Here is an 18,444-nt window from a genome sequence, read left to right as displayed (position 1 = left end):
CTATTTATTATCTAACTATTTATAGTTCAGAGTACCAGAGAATTCTACTGTACTTTAAGATAACACACACACACACAGTTACACACTGTGGTGGCACTTCTGGGTCTAATTCTTGGACTACAATCAGCTGTATGAGCATACAGAGAGACTTGGAAAGAGCTAGCAGTATTCAAGAGGAACTATGTCACACACACACACACACACACACACACATATTCTGCATGGTGTCCACAGAAGGCTGACGGTGGCTCTCCTGGATCTCTGCTACGCCCCACTGAGTCGTATCTCTGGCAGACAGAACACACGCACACACTAAAGCACAGCAGGGGCAATGGTTGAGCCCTTGTTGTCCTGCAGCTTCTACTGCATCTGTTCTACAAGAAGCATACAAATGAGAACGTGTGTGTGTGTGTATGTGTGTGTGTGTTATTACAAATGTCACTGGTTCATTTTCTGACTCAGCTTCTTTTCACAGTAAGGAGGGAGGGAGGGAGGGCGTGTGCCGCTGTCGCTGTGTGTTTCCTGATACAGTATTAAATGAAGGGAAGTGAGAAGCGAGGAGGAGGAGGAGGAGGAGGAGGAGGAGGAAACGTGTGAGTGGACGTGTGAAGGCTCTCTGGATGGAATGTGACTTCACAGATTTTATTCTTCTTTCTTTTTTGTGCAGAACACAGATAAATAATTTACAACAACGAACACTATAATTGTGATAATCTTTTCATCACACCTTTTTCACTTTTACTCCAATAAGTCATGTGTTGATCAGCAATATGACAGAAACACTACTGAGGTTGTATCAGGAGCCACTTTACGTATCATTATATGACTTTATTAAGTTTCTCTTCAGGGTTTATTATGAAGGATTGAACATCAAAAAGTACTGTTTTATGATCATAGTGTTCCTACGTCTTAGTTGTGCAGATATCTTTAATTTGCTGTTGTGAAATACTGTCAAAGTTGTTGTATTTTCTAATTCTTTGAAGTTCTTGTTTTGATTAAAATAATATTAATGATTTAAAGAGAACAGGCCAAAGGATTATTTCGTTTATAGAGTAAGATTTCATTTAATGATGTGGCTTAAAACTAAGAATTATAGAATGAAAACATTTATTTTCATTCATTCATTTAAAGAAACTTAGAGGCATTAAGCAAAAAGGTCCTTTTCCTTTTCCACCTGTTGATGTTCTTTAAGAACTCTGAAGGTTTGATTCACATTATTTCAATTCTGCTCTTTTTTCATTTAGTGAGCAACAGAGACAAAATCTGTTCAGCTGGCCAACAGTGTCACAGATTAGCATGCATGAGCCCATGAGAGACACACACACACACACACACACACACACACACACACACACACACACACACACACACACACACACACACACACTCCTCTGGTCACACCTGGCTGAACGACACGAATTAACCCGGTTTCACTTAGCAGCCCGCGAGAACACACAAATACACACACCCATTCATTTGGACGCACAATCACCTCACACATGAAAACACACAGACACTCTCTCTCACACACACACACACACACACACACACACACACACACACACACACACAGACATTAAGCTTTACGCATATGATCCCACCACACATGACTGAATAGAATGAAAAAGCTCAGAAATACATCCATTCAAATCAAGGACAATAACACAAATACACACATTTAAAACACACCCTGCACACACACACACACACACAGGGCTTCAGGGAGGTGTGTTAGGGTCACTCCCCTGACACAACGCATGGCTGACAGCACCTGAGCTCTCTCTCTCTCACTCACACACACACACACACACACACACACACACACACACACACACACACACACACACACACACACACACACACACACACAGATAGGGAGAAGGTGAGAGGATACAGACAATAAATATAGTGTAAAATACATGAACATCATGGACCAGTGACAAAGGTCTTCACAAGAGAAGATTCAGCAGAACTACACACACTAACACAGAACCAGCTCTGAGATGGTCTCTAGGAGGAACCAGAGACCTGTGAGTGAGTCTATGAACCAGCTCTGAGATGGTCTCTAAATGGAACCAGAGACCTGTGAGTGAGTCTTGAGTATCCCTCAAGAGTAAAACATCCTTCACACCAAATAATGTTAATAGCATAATTCAAACCAAATATGCATTGAGAACATAATTCTGGTCGGAGTGCCTCTTCATCTAAATGTATTTCAGAAATGTAATTTAAATTCCATTAACAACAAACGGCTCAGTCCTCACTGCACCAGATAAAGATATGTTAATGTTTAATAGAAAATAAATAAGGTGTTTTGTATATCAGACATCCAATTTAAACCTCACTGTAAGCTTTTATTGTTAAAAAGGACATTAGTTCACAAAATGAAGGATGACAAAGTGGAGATGTTATACTTTATATATGTTTCTGCCTCTGATCACTTCCCAAAGGGATCAATAAAGGTGTTTGGAGGTTCAACACAGAATGTTGATAAAAAGAGAATGTGTAGCAACGAAACATAAAGTCAGCTCACATCTCAAAGACTCCTACAAAGACCTCCATCTTTTCTGCTGGTTATCTTCTGTGTTAAAGGACACGAGACGATAAAAAAAATCTGCCGTGTAAAAACATGCACGAATACAACGACTGTAGCAGGAGGTGCTAACTGGTTAGCATAGTGAGGAGGTGATGTGTGTGTGCTGTAGTATTTAGATGATGTCATTCTGAGTGTTGATGGAGCAGCTACAATGTTAGCATAGCTTAGCACTGATCGATCCAAAGTCGATTTACATAAACAACATTTTTAAGTCGTTTGCTCGTCGTCTTGCTGGCAAACCTGACAAAGCTTAAAATCCAGACTTTTTACACTTCAGTATCATCATGTAGTTCTTTCTGCATCCGTTTAATCGGTTCATTGCAATGAATCACAGCTGAATATGTTTATTTTGGGTTCATACCACTTTAGTAAACCAGCCAATGTGTGACCTGCTGGATACAGTGAATACAGCTCGGTGAAATTGGTGTTCGATCGCCCCAAGTTCTCCCACACAACTTGCCTTCTCCGTTCTTTACACTGGCTCCCTGTAAGAGCTCGCATCCAGTTTAAGACTCTGGTGCTAGCCTACAGGGCAGTGAAAGGAACAGCTCCTTCCTATCTCCAGGCCATGGTCAAGCCCTACACCCCCGCCCGACCTCTTAGCTCTGCTGCCTCGGGGCGATCGGTTGCCCCGCCGCTCAGAGGTCCCTGCGGCCGATCGACCCGGTCACGGCTGTTTTCTGTCCTGGCCCCACAGTGGTGGAATGAACTCCCCACTGACATCAGGACAGCAGAGTCGCTGCCCATCTTTCATCAGGCTCTTCAAGGTGAGTCTTCTTCGGGTCACGGCCGTGGCTCACTGGGTTAAGAGGGTTGTCTGGTAACTGCAGGGTCAACGGTTCGATCCTCGACTGGGACGTGCCACGTGTCGTAGTGTCCCTGAGCAAGACACTGCTCCCAGGGCGCCTATCATTGGCAGCCCACTGCTCCCTATATACAGGGATGGGTCAAATGCAGAAGGCAAATTTCGTGTATATGTATATGACAATAAAAATGGTTTATTTTCTAAGTACTACTGCCTTCACTCACCACTTACTGTATTCATACTAGTTTGTTTCTGTACTTCTGCTCTGGTTTATGCTCTTAGATGCTTGTTTAAAGGAGATGCACTTATGACTTATGGTGACTAGTAGTTCTCTTGAATATGTTGAATACACTTATTGTAAGTCGCTTTGGATAAAAGCGACTGCTACATGACTGTAATGTAATGTAATTAAAACTGTAATTAACTAAGCAGCAATAATAGTTATTACGCCCATGGTCACCTTGTTGGTGTCTAAGTAAATATATTTCCCTCTCCAGAGAGTTGGTGGTATCTGAAGAGCATTAAAATGTTGTTTATTGATGTTTAACTATTCTGGGTTTTTGCCATAATCTACATATATTTATCTTATTTTTGTATAGATATGACCCCATTAATAAAACTGTTGATACAAGTTTTATATAAATAGCTCATGTGATTTCAATCAACAGCCTTAGTCTATGGAGGAATCACCATGTAGTCCAAGTTCATTCAAACTTTAAAGGACCATCAGTGAAGCATCTTAGCAATAGCATCCAAAAGACTAAAAACAACAACATAAGGCTTGTAAAATAAAAAATAAAATATGTATTAACCAGAGCACTCACATAGTAAGTAAGTAATTATCTAAATCCAGCTGGGGAGCTGTGTAGAAACTGTTTGTGTCTCTTTGTCATTTCAATTTAATTTTATATACTTTATTGGCGTTAATGAAACATAGAAAACATTGTGAAAGCATCAAGTTATAAAAAGTTTATAGACAAAAAGAAACTGGTATAATTAAGTTATAATTCATTAAATCTGTCTGACTTTTCTTCCTGTCTTTGTCTGTCTGTCTGTCTGTCTGTCTGTAGACACATGAACCATAAACAGAGGGTAAATATATAAAAGCTAAACTTGATGTTGAACTTATGAACTTAATATCTTTATTGAATCAGATCTCTATTCAGCAGCCACATTCCATTCTGTGTGAACGTAACCTGAGTGTGCAATAGAAAGAGGTAAAGGAACGTAACCTGAGTGTGCAATAGAAAGAGGTAAAGGAATGTAACCTGAGTGTGCAATAGAAAGAGGTAAAGGAATGTAACCTCAGTGTGCAATAGAAAGAGGTAAAGGAACGTAACCTCAGTGTGCAATAGAAAGAGGTAAAGGAACGTAACCTCAGTGTGCAATAGAAAGAGGTGAAGGAACGTAACCTCAGTGTGCAATAGAAAGAGGTGAAGGAACGTAACCTGAGTGTGCAATAGAAAGAGGTAAAGGAACGTAACCTGAGTGTGCAATAGAAAGAGGTAAAGGAATGTAACCTCAGTGCGCAATAGAAAGAGGTAAAGGAATGTAACCTGAGTGTGCAATAGAAAGAGGTAAAGGAATGTAACCTGAGTGTGCAATAGAAAGAGGTAAAGGAACGTAACCTGAGTGTGCAATAGAAAGAGGTAAAGGAATGTAACCTGAGTGTGCAATAGAAAGAGGTAAAGGAACCTAACCTCAGTGTGCAATAGAAAGAGGTGAAGGAACGTAACCTGAGTGTGCAATAGAAAGAGGTGAAGGAACGTAACCTGAGTGTGCAATAGAAAGAGGTAAAGGAACGTAACCTGAGTGTGCAATAGAAAGAGGTAAAGGAATGTAACCTCAGTGCGCAATAGAAAGAGGTAAAGGAATGTCACCTGAGTGTGCAATAGAAAGAGGTAAAGGAATGTAACCTCAGTGTGCAATAGAAAGAGGTGAAGGAACGTAACCTGAGTGTGCAATAGAAAGAGGTGAAGGAACGTAACATGAGTGTGCAATAGAAAGAGGTAAAGGAACGTAACCTGAGTGTGCAATAGAAAGAGGTAAAGGAATGTAACCTCAGTGCGCAATAGAAAGAGGTAAAGGAATGTAACCTGAGTGTGCAATAGAAAGAGGTAAAGGAATGTAACCTGAGTGTGCAATAGAAAGAGGTAAAGGAATGTAACCTGAGTGTGCAATAGAAAGAGGTAAAGGAACGTAACCTGAGTGTGCAATAGAAAGAGGTAAAGGAACGTAACCTGAGTGTGCAATAGAAAGAGGTAAAGGAACGTAACCTCAGTGTGCAATAGAAAGAGGTGAAGGAACGTAACCTGAGTGTGCAATAGAAAGAGGTAAAGGAATGTAACCTCAGTGCGCAATAGAAAGAGGTAAAGGAATGTCACCTGAGTGTGCAATAGAAAGAGGTAAAGGAATGTAACCTCAGTGTGCAATAGAAAGAGGTAAAGGAATGTAACCTGAGTGTGCAATAGAAAGAGGTAAAGGAACGTAATCCTCAGTGTGCAATAGAAAGAGGTGAAGGAACGTAACCTGAGTGTGCAATAGAAAGAGGTAAAGGAATGTAACCTCAGTGCGCAATAGAAAGAGGTAAAGGAACGTAACCTGAGTGTGCAATAGAAAGAGGTAAAGGAATGTAACCTCAGTGCGCAATAGAAAGAGGTAAAGGAATGTAACCTGAGTGTGCAATAGAAAGAGGTAAAGGAATGTAACCTCAGTGCGCAATAGAAAGAGGTAAAGGAATGTAACCTGAGTGTCCAATAGAAAGAGGTAAAGGAATGTAACCTGAGTGTGCAATAGAAAGAGGTAAAGGAATGTAATTCAGTGTGACAACCACAGAGAGCTGTGATTCTGTAATTCTATCAAAGACCAAACAACAAGGTGATGACTTCCTCACAGCATCGATGTAACCAAGTGATGAAGAGCTTCATGTTCTTCATCACTTCACAGGATGTAAATGTTCTCACAAAGGGACAGAGAGGGGTGGAAGAGCAATGAGGAAGAGGAAGGAGAGGACTGCTTTTGATTATTATTGAAGATCATTTATTTAAATGACTATATTTATCATCATGTATTCTCTGATTTTCTTGTCCTACTGTGTTTTTATTGCAGTTCCATTACAAAGCACATTGATTACTAGTGCAACATGTAAAACATAGTTCTGTGTCGGGTATTGGCTCCTGGTCTTTAGAACAACTTTAGAAGGTCTTTAGAACAACTTTAGAAGGTCTTTAGAATGTCTTTAGAACAACTTTGGAAGGTCTACAGAATGTCTTTAGAACAACTTTAAAAGGTCTTTAGAAGGTCTTTAGAATGTGTTTAGAATGTCTTTAGAACGACTTTAGAAGGTCTTTAGAAGGTCTTTAGAAGGTCTTTAGAACGACTTTAGAAGGTCTTTAGAAGGTCTACAGAAGGTCTTTAGAACGACTTTAGAAAGTCTTTAGAACAACTTTAGAAGGTCTTTAGAATGTCTTTAGAACAACTTTAAAAGGTCTTTAGAATGTCTTTAGAACGACTTTAGAAGGTCTTTAGAATGTCTTTAGAATGTCTACAGAAGGTCTTTAGAACGACTTTAGAAGGTCTTTAGAATGTCTACAGAAGGTCTTTAGAACGACTTTAGAAAGTCTTTAGAACACATTTAGAAACTAAAACAGTGCACAGCCAAAGGGTTGTAGGAGGAAAAAGATCCCTGTAGACATGCTGAACTACTGCTGAACTCACAGGAACCTCTAAAATATCCTTTGCGTTTAACAAAATGTTTTGATTTCTTTTAAATGAACAAATCGATCCCAAACGTTGAGAGAAAAGACGAGAACATGACAGAAATAGAGAGAGAGAGAGAGAAAGGAGAGAAAGGAGGCTCATTGGGAGTTCTAGTCACTGATCTGAAGTCTGTTCAGTATTCTGTCCTCAGCATTCTCACAGCACTAATGAGCAGCAGCCAACCACACACACACACACACACACACACACACACACACACACACACACACACACACACACACACACACACACACACTTGTTTCTCACTTCCCCATGAAAGAAGTTGTCCCACTTTATTGCATCAGCACTGATCAGATGTGTCAAGCGCCGCTCTTCTTTTAAATTCATCACAAGCACTCCGGCTCTCTGGGCTGTGGTTCTCCTCCTCCTCCTCCTCCTCCTCACTGAGGTTCATGTGGAGGAACATCAAGAAGATGAAGATCAGAACAAACCTTTAACGATGAGGTCGGCGTAGTTGGACACCCCCGACCCTCCGTCCGACCGGATGACGCAGCGGTACCGGCTGGTGCTGCGCTGAGCCGTGTCGCCGACGCTGACGGTCGCAGAGAAACGTCGGTGGTTCACCACCCGGGTCACCATCAGCGCCGTGTCTCTGCCGTTCCACTGCTGCATGATGGGGAAAAAAGACCAGACCGTCATGCATTAGTTATTTTCAGAGCTGCAGGTGCTTAAGGAACGTTCACAAAGACTTTAATGTTGGTCCACGGTGATCTTATCATTAGAGAGAAAAGACTCCAGTGAGCTCAGCCAATCAGGGCTCAGAGTTTCTAAAGGATTTCAGGTTTTCATCAGTTCACACTTTTAAAATCACATCACAGTCATGAGCCCACATCTCCACATCCAATCTTCTTCTTCTTCTTCTTCTTCTGTGGTATTTTCTGCCAATTTGAAGGAACATGTTTCCCCCAACAGACCAGCAGACAGCAGGGTCACCGGTCTTATTACTGAACACTGCAGCTCTCGGTGCTCGGAGAACATGCTGCCAGAGCACATGTAAACTAGATTGAGTGTGTATGCCTGGATGCGCGCGCACACACACACCCACACACACACACACACACACACACACACAAACACACTTGTACAGATATGGAGTCATCGGTCCAGATCAGAACAGGGACTTTTAATCAGTTCTGAAATAGAGCGGGGAAGCTGGGGATGTTCAACACAGTGTGCTTTCATTTTTTTATCTTTTTATGATTATTACTACTTCCCTTTACAAAGAAGAGTTATTCCAGTCAGCTTTATATTCTTCATATTTTCAGAGTTATTGTCAGTAATCACAGTATTTTAGAGTATGTGGACATGTATTTGTTAAAGTTCTGCGTGTACTGATAAGAAGAACTGACCTGCAGCCAGAGTTTATCGTGCTGAGACCATTTCCCTCCGGCGGTGCACTGAAACGTAGCGTTCTGACCCACGTTGACCTCCACGTTCTGCAGACGCAGGAAGTGAGGAGCTTTACCTGCAGCACAGAAAACACTCCGTTAACATTCACGTACGATGTTCTGTACAAATAAAGCAGATTCAAATGTAGTTTTTATGTGAACCAATTTAGTTGGGATGATATCTGCATGATCTCAGAACAGATTTAGAACCATTGCTTTTGCTTTTTAACCTTTAAATCTGCTGACGATGCTGACTGCAGCTTTTTTTATGGTCTCATTCTGATTTATGGCACGACAACACAACTTTAAAAAAATTAAATTCATTCTGTGTGAAAAGGTCTTCAAGTTTTCTGAGCTAATATTCATCTTGTCTTCAAGCTGTGAAGGAGTCCATGTTGTCACTGAAGACGTGGTGGATCCACGCTGACCCTCAAACCCTAAAACCTTAAAACCCTCAAACCTTAAAACCCTAAAACCTTAAAACCCTCAAACCTTAAAATCCTCAAACCTTAAAACCCTAAAACCCTCAAACCCTCAAACCTTAAAACCCTCAAACCTTAAAACCCTAAAACCCTCAAACCTTAAAACCCTAAAACCTTAAAACCCCAAAACCCTCAAACCTTAAAACCCTCAAACCTTAAAACCCTAAAACCCTCAAACCTTAAAACCCTAAAACCTAAAACCCTCAAACCCTAAAACCTTAAAACCCTAAAACCCTCAAACCTTAAAACCCTCAAACCTTAAAACCCTAAAACCCTCAAACCTTAAAACCCTAAAACCTAAAACCCTCAAACCCTCAAACCTTAAAACCCTCAAACTTTAAAACCCTAAAACCGTCAAACCCTAAAACCCTCAAACCTTAAAACCCTAAAACCCTCAAACCTTAAAACCCTCAAACCCTCAAACCTTAAAACCCTAAAACCTTAAAACCCTCAAACCCCTCAAACCCTCAAACCCACGACCCAACAACAGGGATCCAGTTCCTTCAGGTCTGGATGACTTTGGTCTGCAGACAAACAGAAGTCAAACGCAGAAGGCGTCCTTCTCTCCTCATGCTAACTCCCTCTGATGCTAACCGTCACGTTGTTACAAACCTCGGGAACTTATAGATATAAAGTTTCTTTATTTGTACATTCTTCTTCTTCCTCCTTGTCTCTAAACATGATCTCACATTAGTGTTTTATACTTTATACTCCACTCTCACTTTGAGTAATCTGATTACTGATTGGCACAGCTTGGTGTTCTGTGTCAGCTGATCAGAGAACAGTAAAAAAAAAAGAGAAGAGACTGATGGAAAGACAGAAACATGAAAAGAAGACGAGAAGATTGACACAAACGATCTGAAACAAAGTGTTGAAGGAAACATGAGAAGAAGCAGACGGAGAATCTGAGACGAGTTTAAAGAAGTGAAGGAAGACTTGATGTTCTAATGAGGACAGATGGAGAGAATGTGAGCGAGTTACAGAGCAGAGAGGTAAGTAGGACACACACACACACAGAGGCACAGACACACACACACAGACTCACACACACACAGACACACACACACACACAGACTCACACACACACACACACACACACACACAGAGGCACAGACACACACACACAGACTCACACACAGACACACACACACACACACAGACACACACACACAGACACACACACACACAAACACACACACACAGACACAAACACACACACAGACACACACACACAGACACACACACACACAAACACACACACACAGACACAAACACACACACACACACAGACACACACACACACACACACACACACAAACAGACACACAGAGAGATAGACACACACATACACACACACACACACACACACACACACACACACACACACACACAACAGAGATAGACACACATACACACAGAGGCACAGACACACACACACAAACAAGACTCTTCTTCATCCTGGCTCTGTGCACTCTGTCTGCAGGCCTCACACAATCTGTCCTCCACACAGCCTGTCTGTGTGTCTGTGTCTGTGTGTGTGTGTGTGTGTGTGTGTGTGTGTGTGTGTGTGTGGCTATAAACAGATGATGCTCAGCATAGAGGGTCAACATCACAACACTTACGGCACGGATGAGCCAGAACTCGAATGTCGTCGACGGCGATGAAACCTGGATGACCTTGAACTGAAACTGCTTCGAATATTACCTGAGAGGGGAAGGAAGCAAGGAAGGGAGGAAGTAAGAGAGGAAGGAAGGAAGCAAAGGAGGAAGGAAGTAAGAGAGGAAGGAAGGGAGTGGAGGGAGGAAGGGAGAAAGAGAGGAAGGGAGGACAGAAGGAAGGGAGTGGAGGGAGGAAGGAAGGGAGGGAGGGAGGGAGTGGAGGGAGGAAGGAAGGGAGGGAGGGAGGGATGAAGGAAGGGAGTGGAGGGAGGGATGAAGGAAGGGAGGAGTGGAGGGAGGAAGGGAGAAAGAGAGGAAGGGAGGACAGAAGGAAGGGAGTGGAGGGAGGAAGCAAAGGAGGAAGGGAGGAAGGAAAGGAGGGAGGGAGGGATGAAGGAAGGGAGTGGAGGGAGGAAGGGAGGGGAGGGAGGAAGGAAGGGAGTGGAGGGAGGAAGGGAGTGAGGGAGGAAGGGAGGAAGGAAGGAAGGGAGGGGAGGGAGGAAGGAAGGGAGTGGGGAGGAAGGGAGGGAGGAAGGAAGGGAGGGGAGGGAGGAAGGAAGGGAGGGGAGGGAGGAAGGAAGGGAGGGAGGGAGGGAGGAAGGGAGGAAGGGAGGGAGGGAGGAAGGAAGGGAGTGGGGAGGAAGGGAGGGAGGAAGGAAGGGAGGGGAGGGAGGAAGGAAGGGAGTGGAGGGAGGAAGGAAGGGAGGGAGGGAGGGAGGAAGGGAGGAAGGAAGGGAGGGAGGGACACAGAAGAAAAGAATCAGTCTCTCTTTTCTCTAAAAGTACTGAAACTAAAATAAAAACATCTTGACGCCCCTGTGAAGCTCATATGGAAACCCCAGGGGAATTTATCCAGTGACAGTCAGCAACTCTTCTCTCTTCATCCTTCTGTCTCCATCCTTATGCCACATATGCTGCTCCTCCTCCTCCTCCCTCCCTCCCTCTTCTCTCCTTTTACATCGTTTCCTCTCTTCTTCCTCTCTCCGTTCTTCTCATTTCCTTCTTTATAATTGTTGTTTTGTCTCTCTCCTCCGTCACATCACTCTTTGGTTTCACTCAGAGTGACAGGCAGGGAAGAGGTCATGCACTCTTGACCCCCCCCCCCCCCCACACACACACAGTCACACACACACAGTCACACACACACACAGACACACACACACACACAGACACACACACACACACAGTCACACACAGTCACACACACACAGACACACACACACACAGACACACACACACAGACACACACACACAGTCACACACACACACAGACACACACACACACACAGACACACACACACACACAGTCACACACAGTCACACACACACAGACACACACACACACAGACACACACACACACAGTCACACACACAGTCACACACACACAGTCACACACACACACACACACACAGTCACACACAGGATGCTCAACAGTAGAAGCTGGACTCAGGTTGAATATTAAAGCCTTCGCTCTCTTTCTTTGCTTCATGTCGGGTTGTAGACGCTACAGAAGCTTTCGTTTCTCTCTCCATGTGTTTTTGTGTGTTGAATAAATGATAATCAGTTCACTGCAGCTCATAAAGATCATCTGTGATCTCATTGTCCTCCATGTTTGTTTTTATCCAAAGTTTTGGCAGTAATTTGTCCAATGATTAAAAATCATGTTACAGTTCAGACATGGAAACGGACTAGAAGTGATTAAAAAAACACATTTATGTGAAATGTGTTTTATCCTGTGAATGAACAATATGTTGGTTTGTTTGAATTATTAGTGTAAATAAACCGCATTGATTTGTCTTATAACTCAAATAAAATAAGTGTTATAACAACTAAAAGACACAGCAGCTCTGTTATAGAAGATCGTTCATAATGTTAGAATGTTAAGAGTTTATGGGTTGTTTCTGTCCTTCATCCTCACACACACAAACACACACCTACACACGTGAAGAGTTCTGCTGGTCGTCTTTCTACCTAGTGATGAAACCACCTGAAGCTGTGACTCACTGCTACACACACATGATCATTGATTAACGTGATGGATTACAGAGCACAGCACGGACATCTGTGATGAAGACTTTCATTATTGGACCTTTAACACAACAAGCATCAAAACAAACACCATCACCTCATAAAGTAGAGGACATATTTAACTTTAGAGGAAACAATTAACAAGTCACACAGCCTCAAGCAGGATGGTTAAACCATTAAATACATGACATCATATATCTCACTGACATCATAGATCTCAATGACATTAACAGTTTAATATGTGGATCGTTCTCTTCTGCTGGATGATGATGGACTCTGTGTGTGTGTGTCTGTCTGTGTCTGAGTGTGTGTGTGTGTCTGAGTGTGTGTGTGTGTGTGTGTGTCTGTCTGTGTGTGTGTGTCTGTGTGTGTCTGTCTGTGTGTCTGTCTGTGTGTGTGTGTCACCTGGTAGGAGTTGGGCCAGAACGTAGACACAGCCAGCTCGGCCTTCACCCAGCCTTCAGTAACCGTATCGGAGGCGTTCCAGACGGGGTTTCCCTGAGCGCCTCCGTTCACCTGCAGCCACACAGGAAGTATTAAAAAGGTATGAATAACTCCACATGTGGAGAGAATTTTACTTTAATATCTAATTATTGTATTCATCGTCATTACTGATGATTTTCACACCATTCAGCAGCGTCTCTAGAACACACACACCTTGATGTAGACGTTGAGGGTACCGGGGCTCGCTCCGTCCCGGCTGGACAGCGAGTACAGGAAGTCGATGCAGTGGGTGTCGTTCTCCTTCAGGGTCGGCATGTAGATGTGAGCCTTCTGACCCGAGGCCCGGCCCGACGCGTTCACCACCACGAAGGACCCTACAAGGACAGGGACCGGAGTTAGACCAGGATCAGAACCAGACGTGTTCACCACTTGTCTGTGTATTATAGACCACGCCCTCATTTCTCCCCGTTACTGAACTGTGGAATGTGTTTCAGGTGAACTCTGTTGGTAGAAGTTTGCGCTCCATCTTTGACATTTGTCGCCTCAGAAGAGCAGAAACAACTGAAGCAGTTTAATTTACAGGATCTGTATATCAGCGTCTGAACGTATCAAACCCCCCCGAGGGTTCTGAACCAAGACAGACACACATCTTCTCCGTGGACTCCAGATCTAAGTGTTTTAGTCTCATCTTTATGACTCAGGACGGAGCTTTAATGGGTCGACCGGCTCCATCTGGCCCACTGCCATCATCCAGGGACAGATACTGAATCAAGCGTGTGTGTGTGTGTGTGTGTGTGCGTGTGCGTGTGCTCTGTAACTGTGAATAAAGCTCTTATTCTTTTTTCTGTTTTTAAGTTCATTCAAGCTGTTTACTGACCATTGTGATGAGTTGTAGCTTGTTCTAAAGTTCATGTTGACATATTTAACTTAATAACTACCAACATAAGTAACGACATATGTAGATTTGATCTTATGTGTGTATAGTGTGTATATAGTGTGTATAGTGTGTATAGTGTATATAGTGTGTATAGTGTATATAGTGTGTATAGTGTATATAGTGTATATAGTGTGTATATAGTGTGTATAGTGTGTATAGTGTATATAGTGTATATAGTGTGTATATAGTGTGTATAGTGTGTATAGTGTATATAGTGTGTATATAGTGTGTATAGTATATATAGTGTGTATATAGTGTGTATAGTGTATATAGTGTGTATAGTGTGTATAGTGTATATAGTGTGTATAGTGTATATAGTGTGTATAGTGTATATAGTGTATATAGTGTGTATATAGTGTGTATAGTGTGTATAGTGTATATAGTGTATATAGTGTGTATATAGTGTGTATAGTGTGTATAGTGTATATAGTGTGTATATAGTGTGTATAGTATATATAGTGTGTATATAGTGTGTATAGTGTATATAGTGTGTATAGTGTGTATAGTGTATATAGTGTGTATAGTGTATATAGTGTGTAGTGTATAGTGTGTATAGTATAGTGTGTATAGTATAGTGTATATAGTGTGTATAGTGTATATAGTGTGTATATAGTGTGTATAGTATAGTGTGTATAGTATAGTGTGTATAGTGTATATAGTGTGTATAGTGTGTATAGTATAGTGTATATAGTGTGTATATTGTGTGTATATAGTATGTATAGTATAGTGTATATAGTGTGTATATAGTGTGTATAGTGTGTATATAGTGTGTACATTGTGTGTATATAGTGTGTATATAGTGTGTATAGTATAGTGTATATAGTGTATATAGTGTATATAGTGTGTATAGTGTGTGTATATAGTGTGTATATAGTGTGTATAGTATAGTGTATATAGTGTGTATATTGTGTGTATATAGTATGTATAGTATAGTGTATATAGTGTGTATATAGTGTGTATAGTGTGTATATAGTGTGTACATTGTGTGTATATAGTGTGTATATAGTGTGTATAGTATAGTGTATATAGTGTATATAGTGTATATAGTGTGTATAGTGTGTGTATATAGTGTGTATATAGTGTGTATAGTATAGTGTATATAGTGTGTATATTGTGTGTATATAGTGTGTATATAGTGTGTATAGTATAGTGTATATAGTGTGTATATTGTGTGTATATAGTATGTATAGTATAGTGTATATAGTGTGTATATAGTGTGTATAGTGTGTATATAGTGTGTACATTGTGTGTATATAGTGTGTATATAGTGTGTATAGTATATATAGTGTGTATATAGTGTGTATAGTGTATATAGTGTGTATAGTGTGTATAGTGTGTGTATATAGTATGTATAGTATAGTGTATATAGTGTGTATATAGTGTGTATAGTGTGTATATAGTGTGTACATTGTGTGTATATAGTGTGTATATAGTGTGTATAGTATATATAGTGTGTATATAGTGTGTATAGTGTATATAGTGTGTATAGTGTGTATAGTGTATATAGTGTGTATAGTGTATATAGTGTGTAGTGTATAGTGTGTATAGTATAGTGTGTATAGTATAGTGTATATAGTGTGTATAGTGTATATAGTGTGTATATAGTGTGTATAGTATAGTGTGTATAGTATAGTGTGTATAGTGTATATAGTGTGTATAGTGTGTATAGTATAGTGTATATAGTGTGTATATTGTGTGTATATAGTATGTATAGTATAGTGTATATAGTGTGTATATAGTGTGTATAGTGTGTATATAGTGTGTACATTGTGTGTATATAGTGTGTATATAGTGTGTATAGTATAGTGTATATAGTGTATATAGTGTATATAGTGTGTATAGTGTGTGTATATAGTGTGTATATAGTGTGTATAGTATAGTGTATATAGTGTGTATATTGTGTGTATATAGTATGTATAGTATAGTGTATATAGTGTGTATATAGTGTGTATAGTGTGTATATAGTGTGTACATTGTGTGTATATAGTGTGTATATAGTGTGTATAGTATAGTGTATATAGTGTATATAGTGTATATAGTGTGTATAGTGTGTGTATATAGTGTGTATATAGTGTGTATAGTATAGTGTATATAGTGTGTATATTGTGTGTATATAGTGTGTATATAGTGTGTATAGTATAGTGTATATAGTGTGTATAGTGTGTGTATATAGTGTGTATATAGTGTGTATAGTATAGTGTATATAGTGTGTATATTGTGTGTATATAGTGTGTATATAGTGTGTATAGTATAGTGTATATAGTGTGTATATAGTGTGTATAGTATAGCGTATATAGTGTGTATATTGTGTGTATATAGTGTGTATATAGTGTGTATAGTATAGTGTATATAGTGTGTATATAGTATAGTGTGTATAGTGTGTATAGTATAGTGTATATAGTGTGTATATAGTGTGTATAGTGTATATAGTATGTATAGTATAGTGTATATAGTGTGTATATAGTGTGTATATAGTGTGTATAGTGTGTATAGTATAGTGTATATAGTGTGTATATAGTGTGTATAGTATGTATAGTATAGTGTATATAGTGTGTATATAGTGTGTATATAGTGTGTATAGTGTATATAGTATGTATAGTATAGTGTATATAGTGTGTATATAGTGTGTATATAGTGTGTATAGTGTATATAGTATGTATAGTATAGTGTATATAGTGTGTATATAGTGTGTATATAGTGTGTATATAGTGTGTATATAGTGTGTATATAGTGTGTATAGTGTATATAGTATGTATAGTATAGTGTATATAGTGTGTATATAGTGTGTATATAGTGTGTATAGTGTATATAGTATGTATAGTATAGTGTATATAGTGTGTATATAGTGTGTATATAGTGTGTATAGTGTATATAGTATGTTTAGTATAGTGTATATAGTGTGTATATAGTGTGTATATAGTGTGTATATAGTGTGTATATAGTGTGTATATAGTGTGTATAGAGCAGGCATGGGCAAACTACGGCCCGTTGGGCTTTTGAATCCGGCCCGTCAAATATTGGTACAAAATTGTCCAAACTATAATAAAGACTAGTGCTGGGCGGTATACCGGTTTTAATTTCCCTATGATATGAATTCTTCACACACCGTCATACCGGTGCACAGAAACTACTGCTGTCTGTCTTCAACAGGCAGCAGAATATATTTATTGCCACTTTGAGCGCTGCGGTCGGAGCTACTTGTCTTAAGTGTGTTGAGAGGGAACCCTAGTCATGGTCATAACTTTGTAACACAACAATTAATAACCCACAACTAATGCTCTTTAACAGGGCAAAACACCACGACACAACAGTCTGTGACACATAAACAATTTGTAACACTAATAATTGTACATTTATAAAATTACACCACCGAACTGCATGCTGGGTACAGCTCACTCGCGAGCCTGCTTGCTAGCACAACAGTCTGCTAACAGCTGGGAGAGGCTCCGTCGCTACATTAACGTTACATTAAAGAACAGAACAGAGCGATGCAGGATGAACAAAGACAGACCGGAGATGCACCGATAGAGTTTGACACATAATAATGCTGATTACCGTGTAATATGTGTGGTATTTGTTATAAATGTACATTGGTGCAAAGAGGGTGATAATAAGCTGTACGTGGAGGGGCTTAGGACCCAGGGAAATGTAAGTGAAGGAAACAGGAAGAGACGGAAGACACGCCACACAAACAGCTGTTCACCGCTCGTCACGATCCTGCAGACCAGTGATTCTCAACTGGTGGTTCGTTGCGGACCCGTTTTCAGTGGGTCGCGGGCCTTTGCTTCATGCAGCGGAGTTATTCACGCTGCTTTCCAGCATTTACGGCACTTGTTCAGCGGTGCAGGAAAAACACCGACCAATGCGTTGTAAATCACGTCACGTGATGCAGTTTAGCCAATAAAATAAAGGTATTCTGATACGTTTCCTGACTCCAGTGAGATCTACCCACACCGTGACACAGGGGGAGAGACAAGGAAAGACTTAACACAGCAGAGCTCTAATAATGTTAGATGTGAAAGTCAAATATCTGTATGATCCCTTCAAAGAATCAAATAGCTAAAATACCACAGTCATTAACCTTTTACAGTAAAAACATTGTACCAACAATGTCTGCTTAATAAGCAAGTGCACGATAAAATATGCATTAATGCGATAAAAAAAATACCGTGTAAGATCCCAGCTAACTGATGAACACCTCAGATCTGTTCTGAGAATTACAACCAAACCTTTGCCCACCGCTGGTGTAGTGTGTAGAGTATAGAGTGTAGAGTGTGTATAGTGTGTATAGTGTATCGTGTGTATAGTTTGTCGTGTGTAGAGTG

At 40.5% G+C, this 18,444-nt stretch overlaps 1 protein-coding gene across 1 annotated transcript in view; it reads right to left on the bottom strand.

Annotated features, from left to right (window-relative positions):
• Positions 1–18,444, bottom strand: part of ptprt (protein tyrosine phosphatase receptor type T) — a 321,896-nt gene that overhangs the window by 219,274 nt on the left and 84,178 nt on the right. Inside the window, exons 3-7 of the mRNA XM_076082072.1 lie at positions 13,396–13,556; positions 13,144–13,254; positions 10,674–10,755; positions 8,531–8,646; positions 7,613–7,787 (exon numbers count right to left, since the gene is read on the bottom strand). Of these exons, the coding sequence (XP_075938187.1) occupies positions 7,613–7,787; positions 8,531–8,646; positions 10,674–10,755; positions 13,144–13,254; positions 13,396–13,556 (645 nt within the window). The remainder of the gene's footprint in view (positions 1–7,612; positions 7,788–8,530; positions 8,647–10,673; positions 10,756–13,143; positions 13,255–13,395; positions 13,557–18,444) is intronic.

This window comes from Anarhichas minor, unplaced genomic scaffold (assembly GCF_050575085.1).
Source record: "Anarhichas minor isolate MPS153535 unplaced genomic scaffold, ASM5057508v1 ptg000089l, whole genome shotgun sequence".
NCBI lineage: Eukaryota > Metazoa > Chordata > Actinopteri > Perciformes > Anarhichadidae > Anarhichas > Anarhichas minor.
Note: the sequence above shows the minus strand (reverse complement) of the source record. Positions and strands in the feature narration are given on the sequence as shown.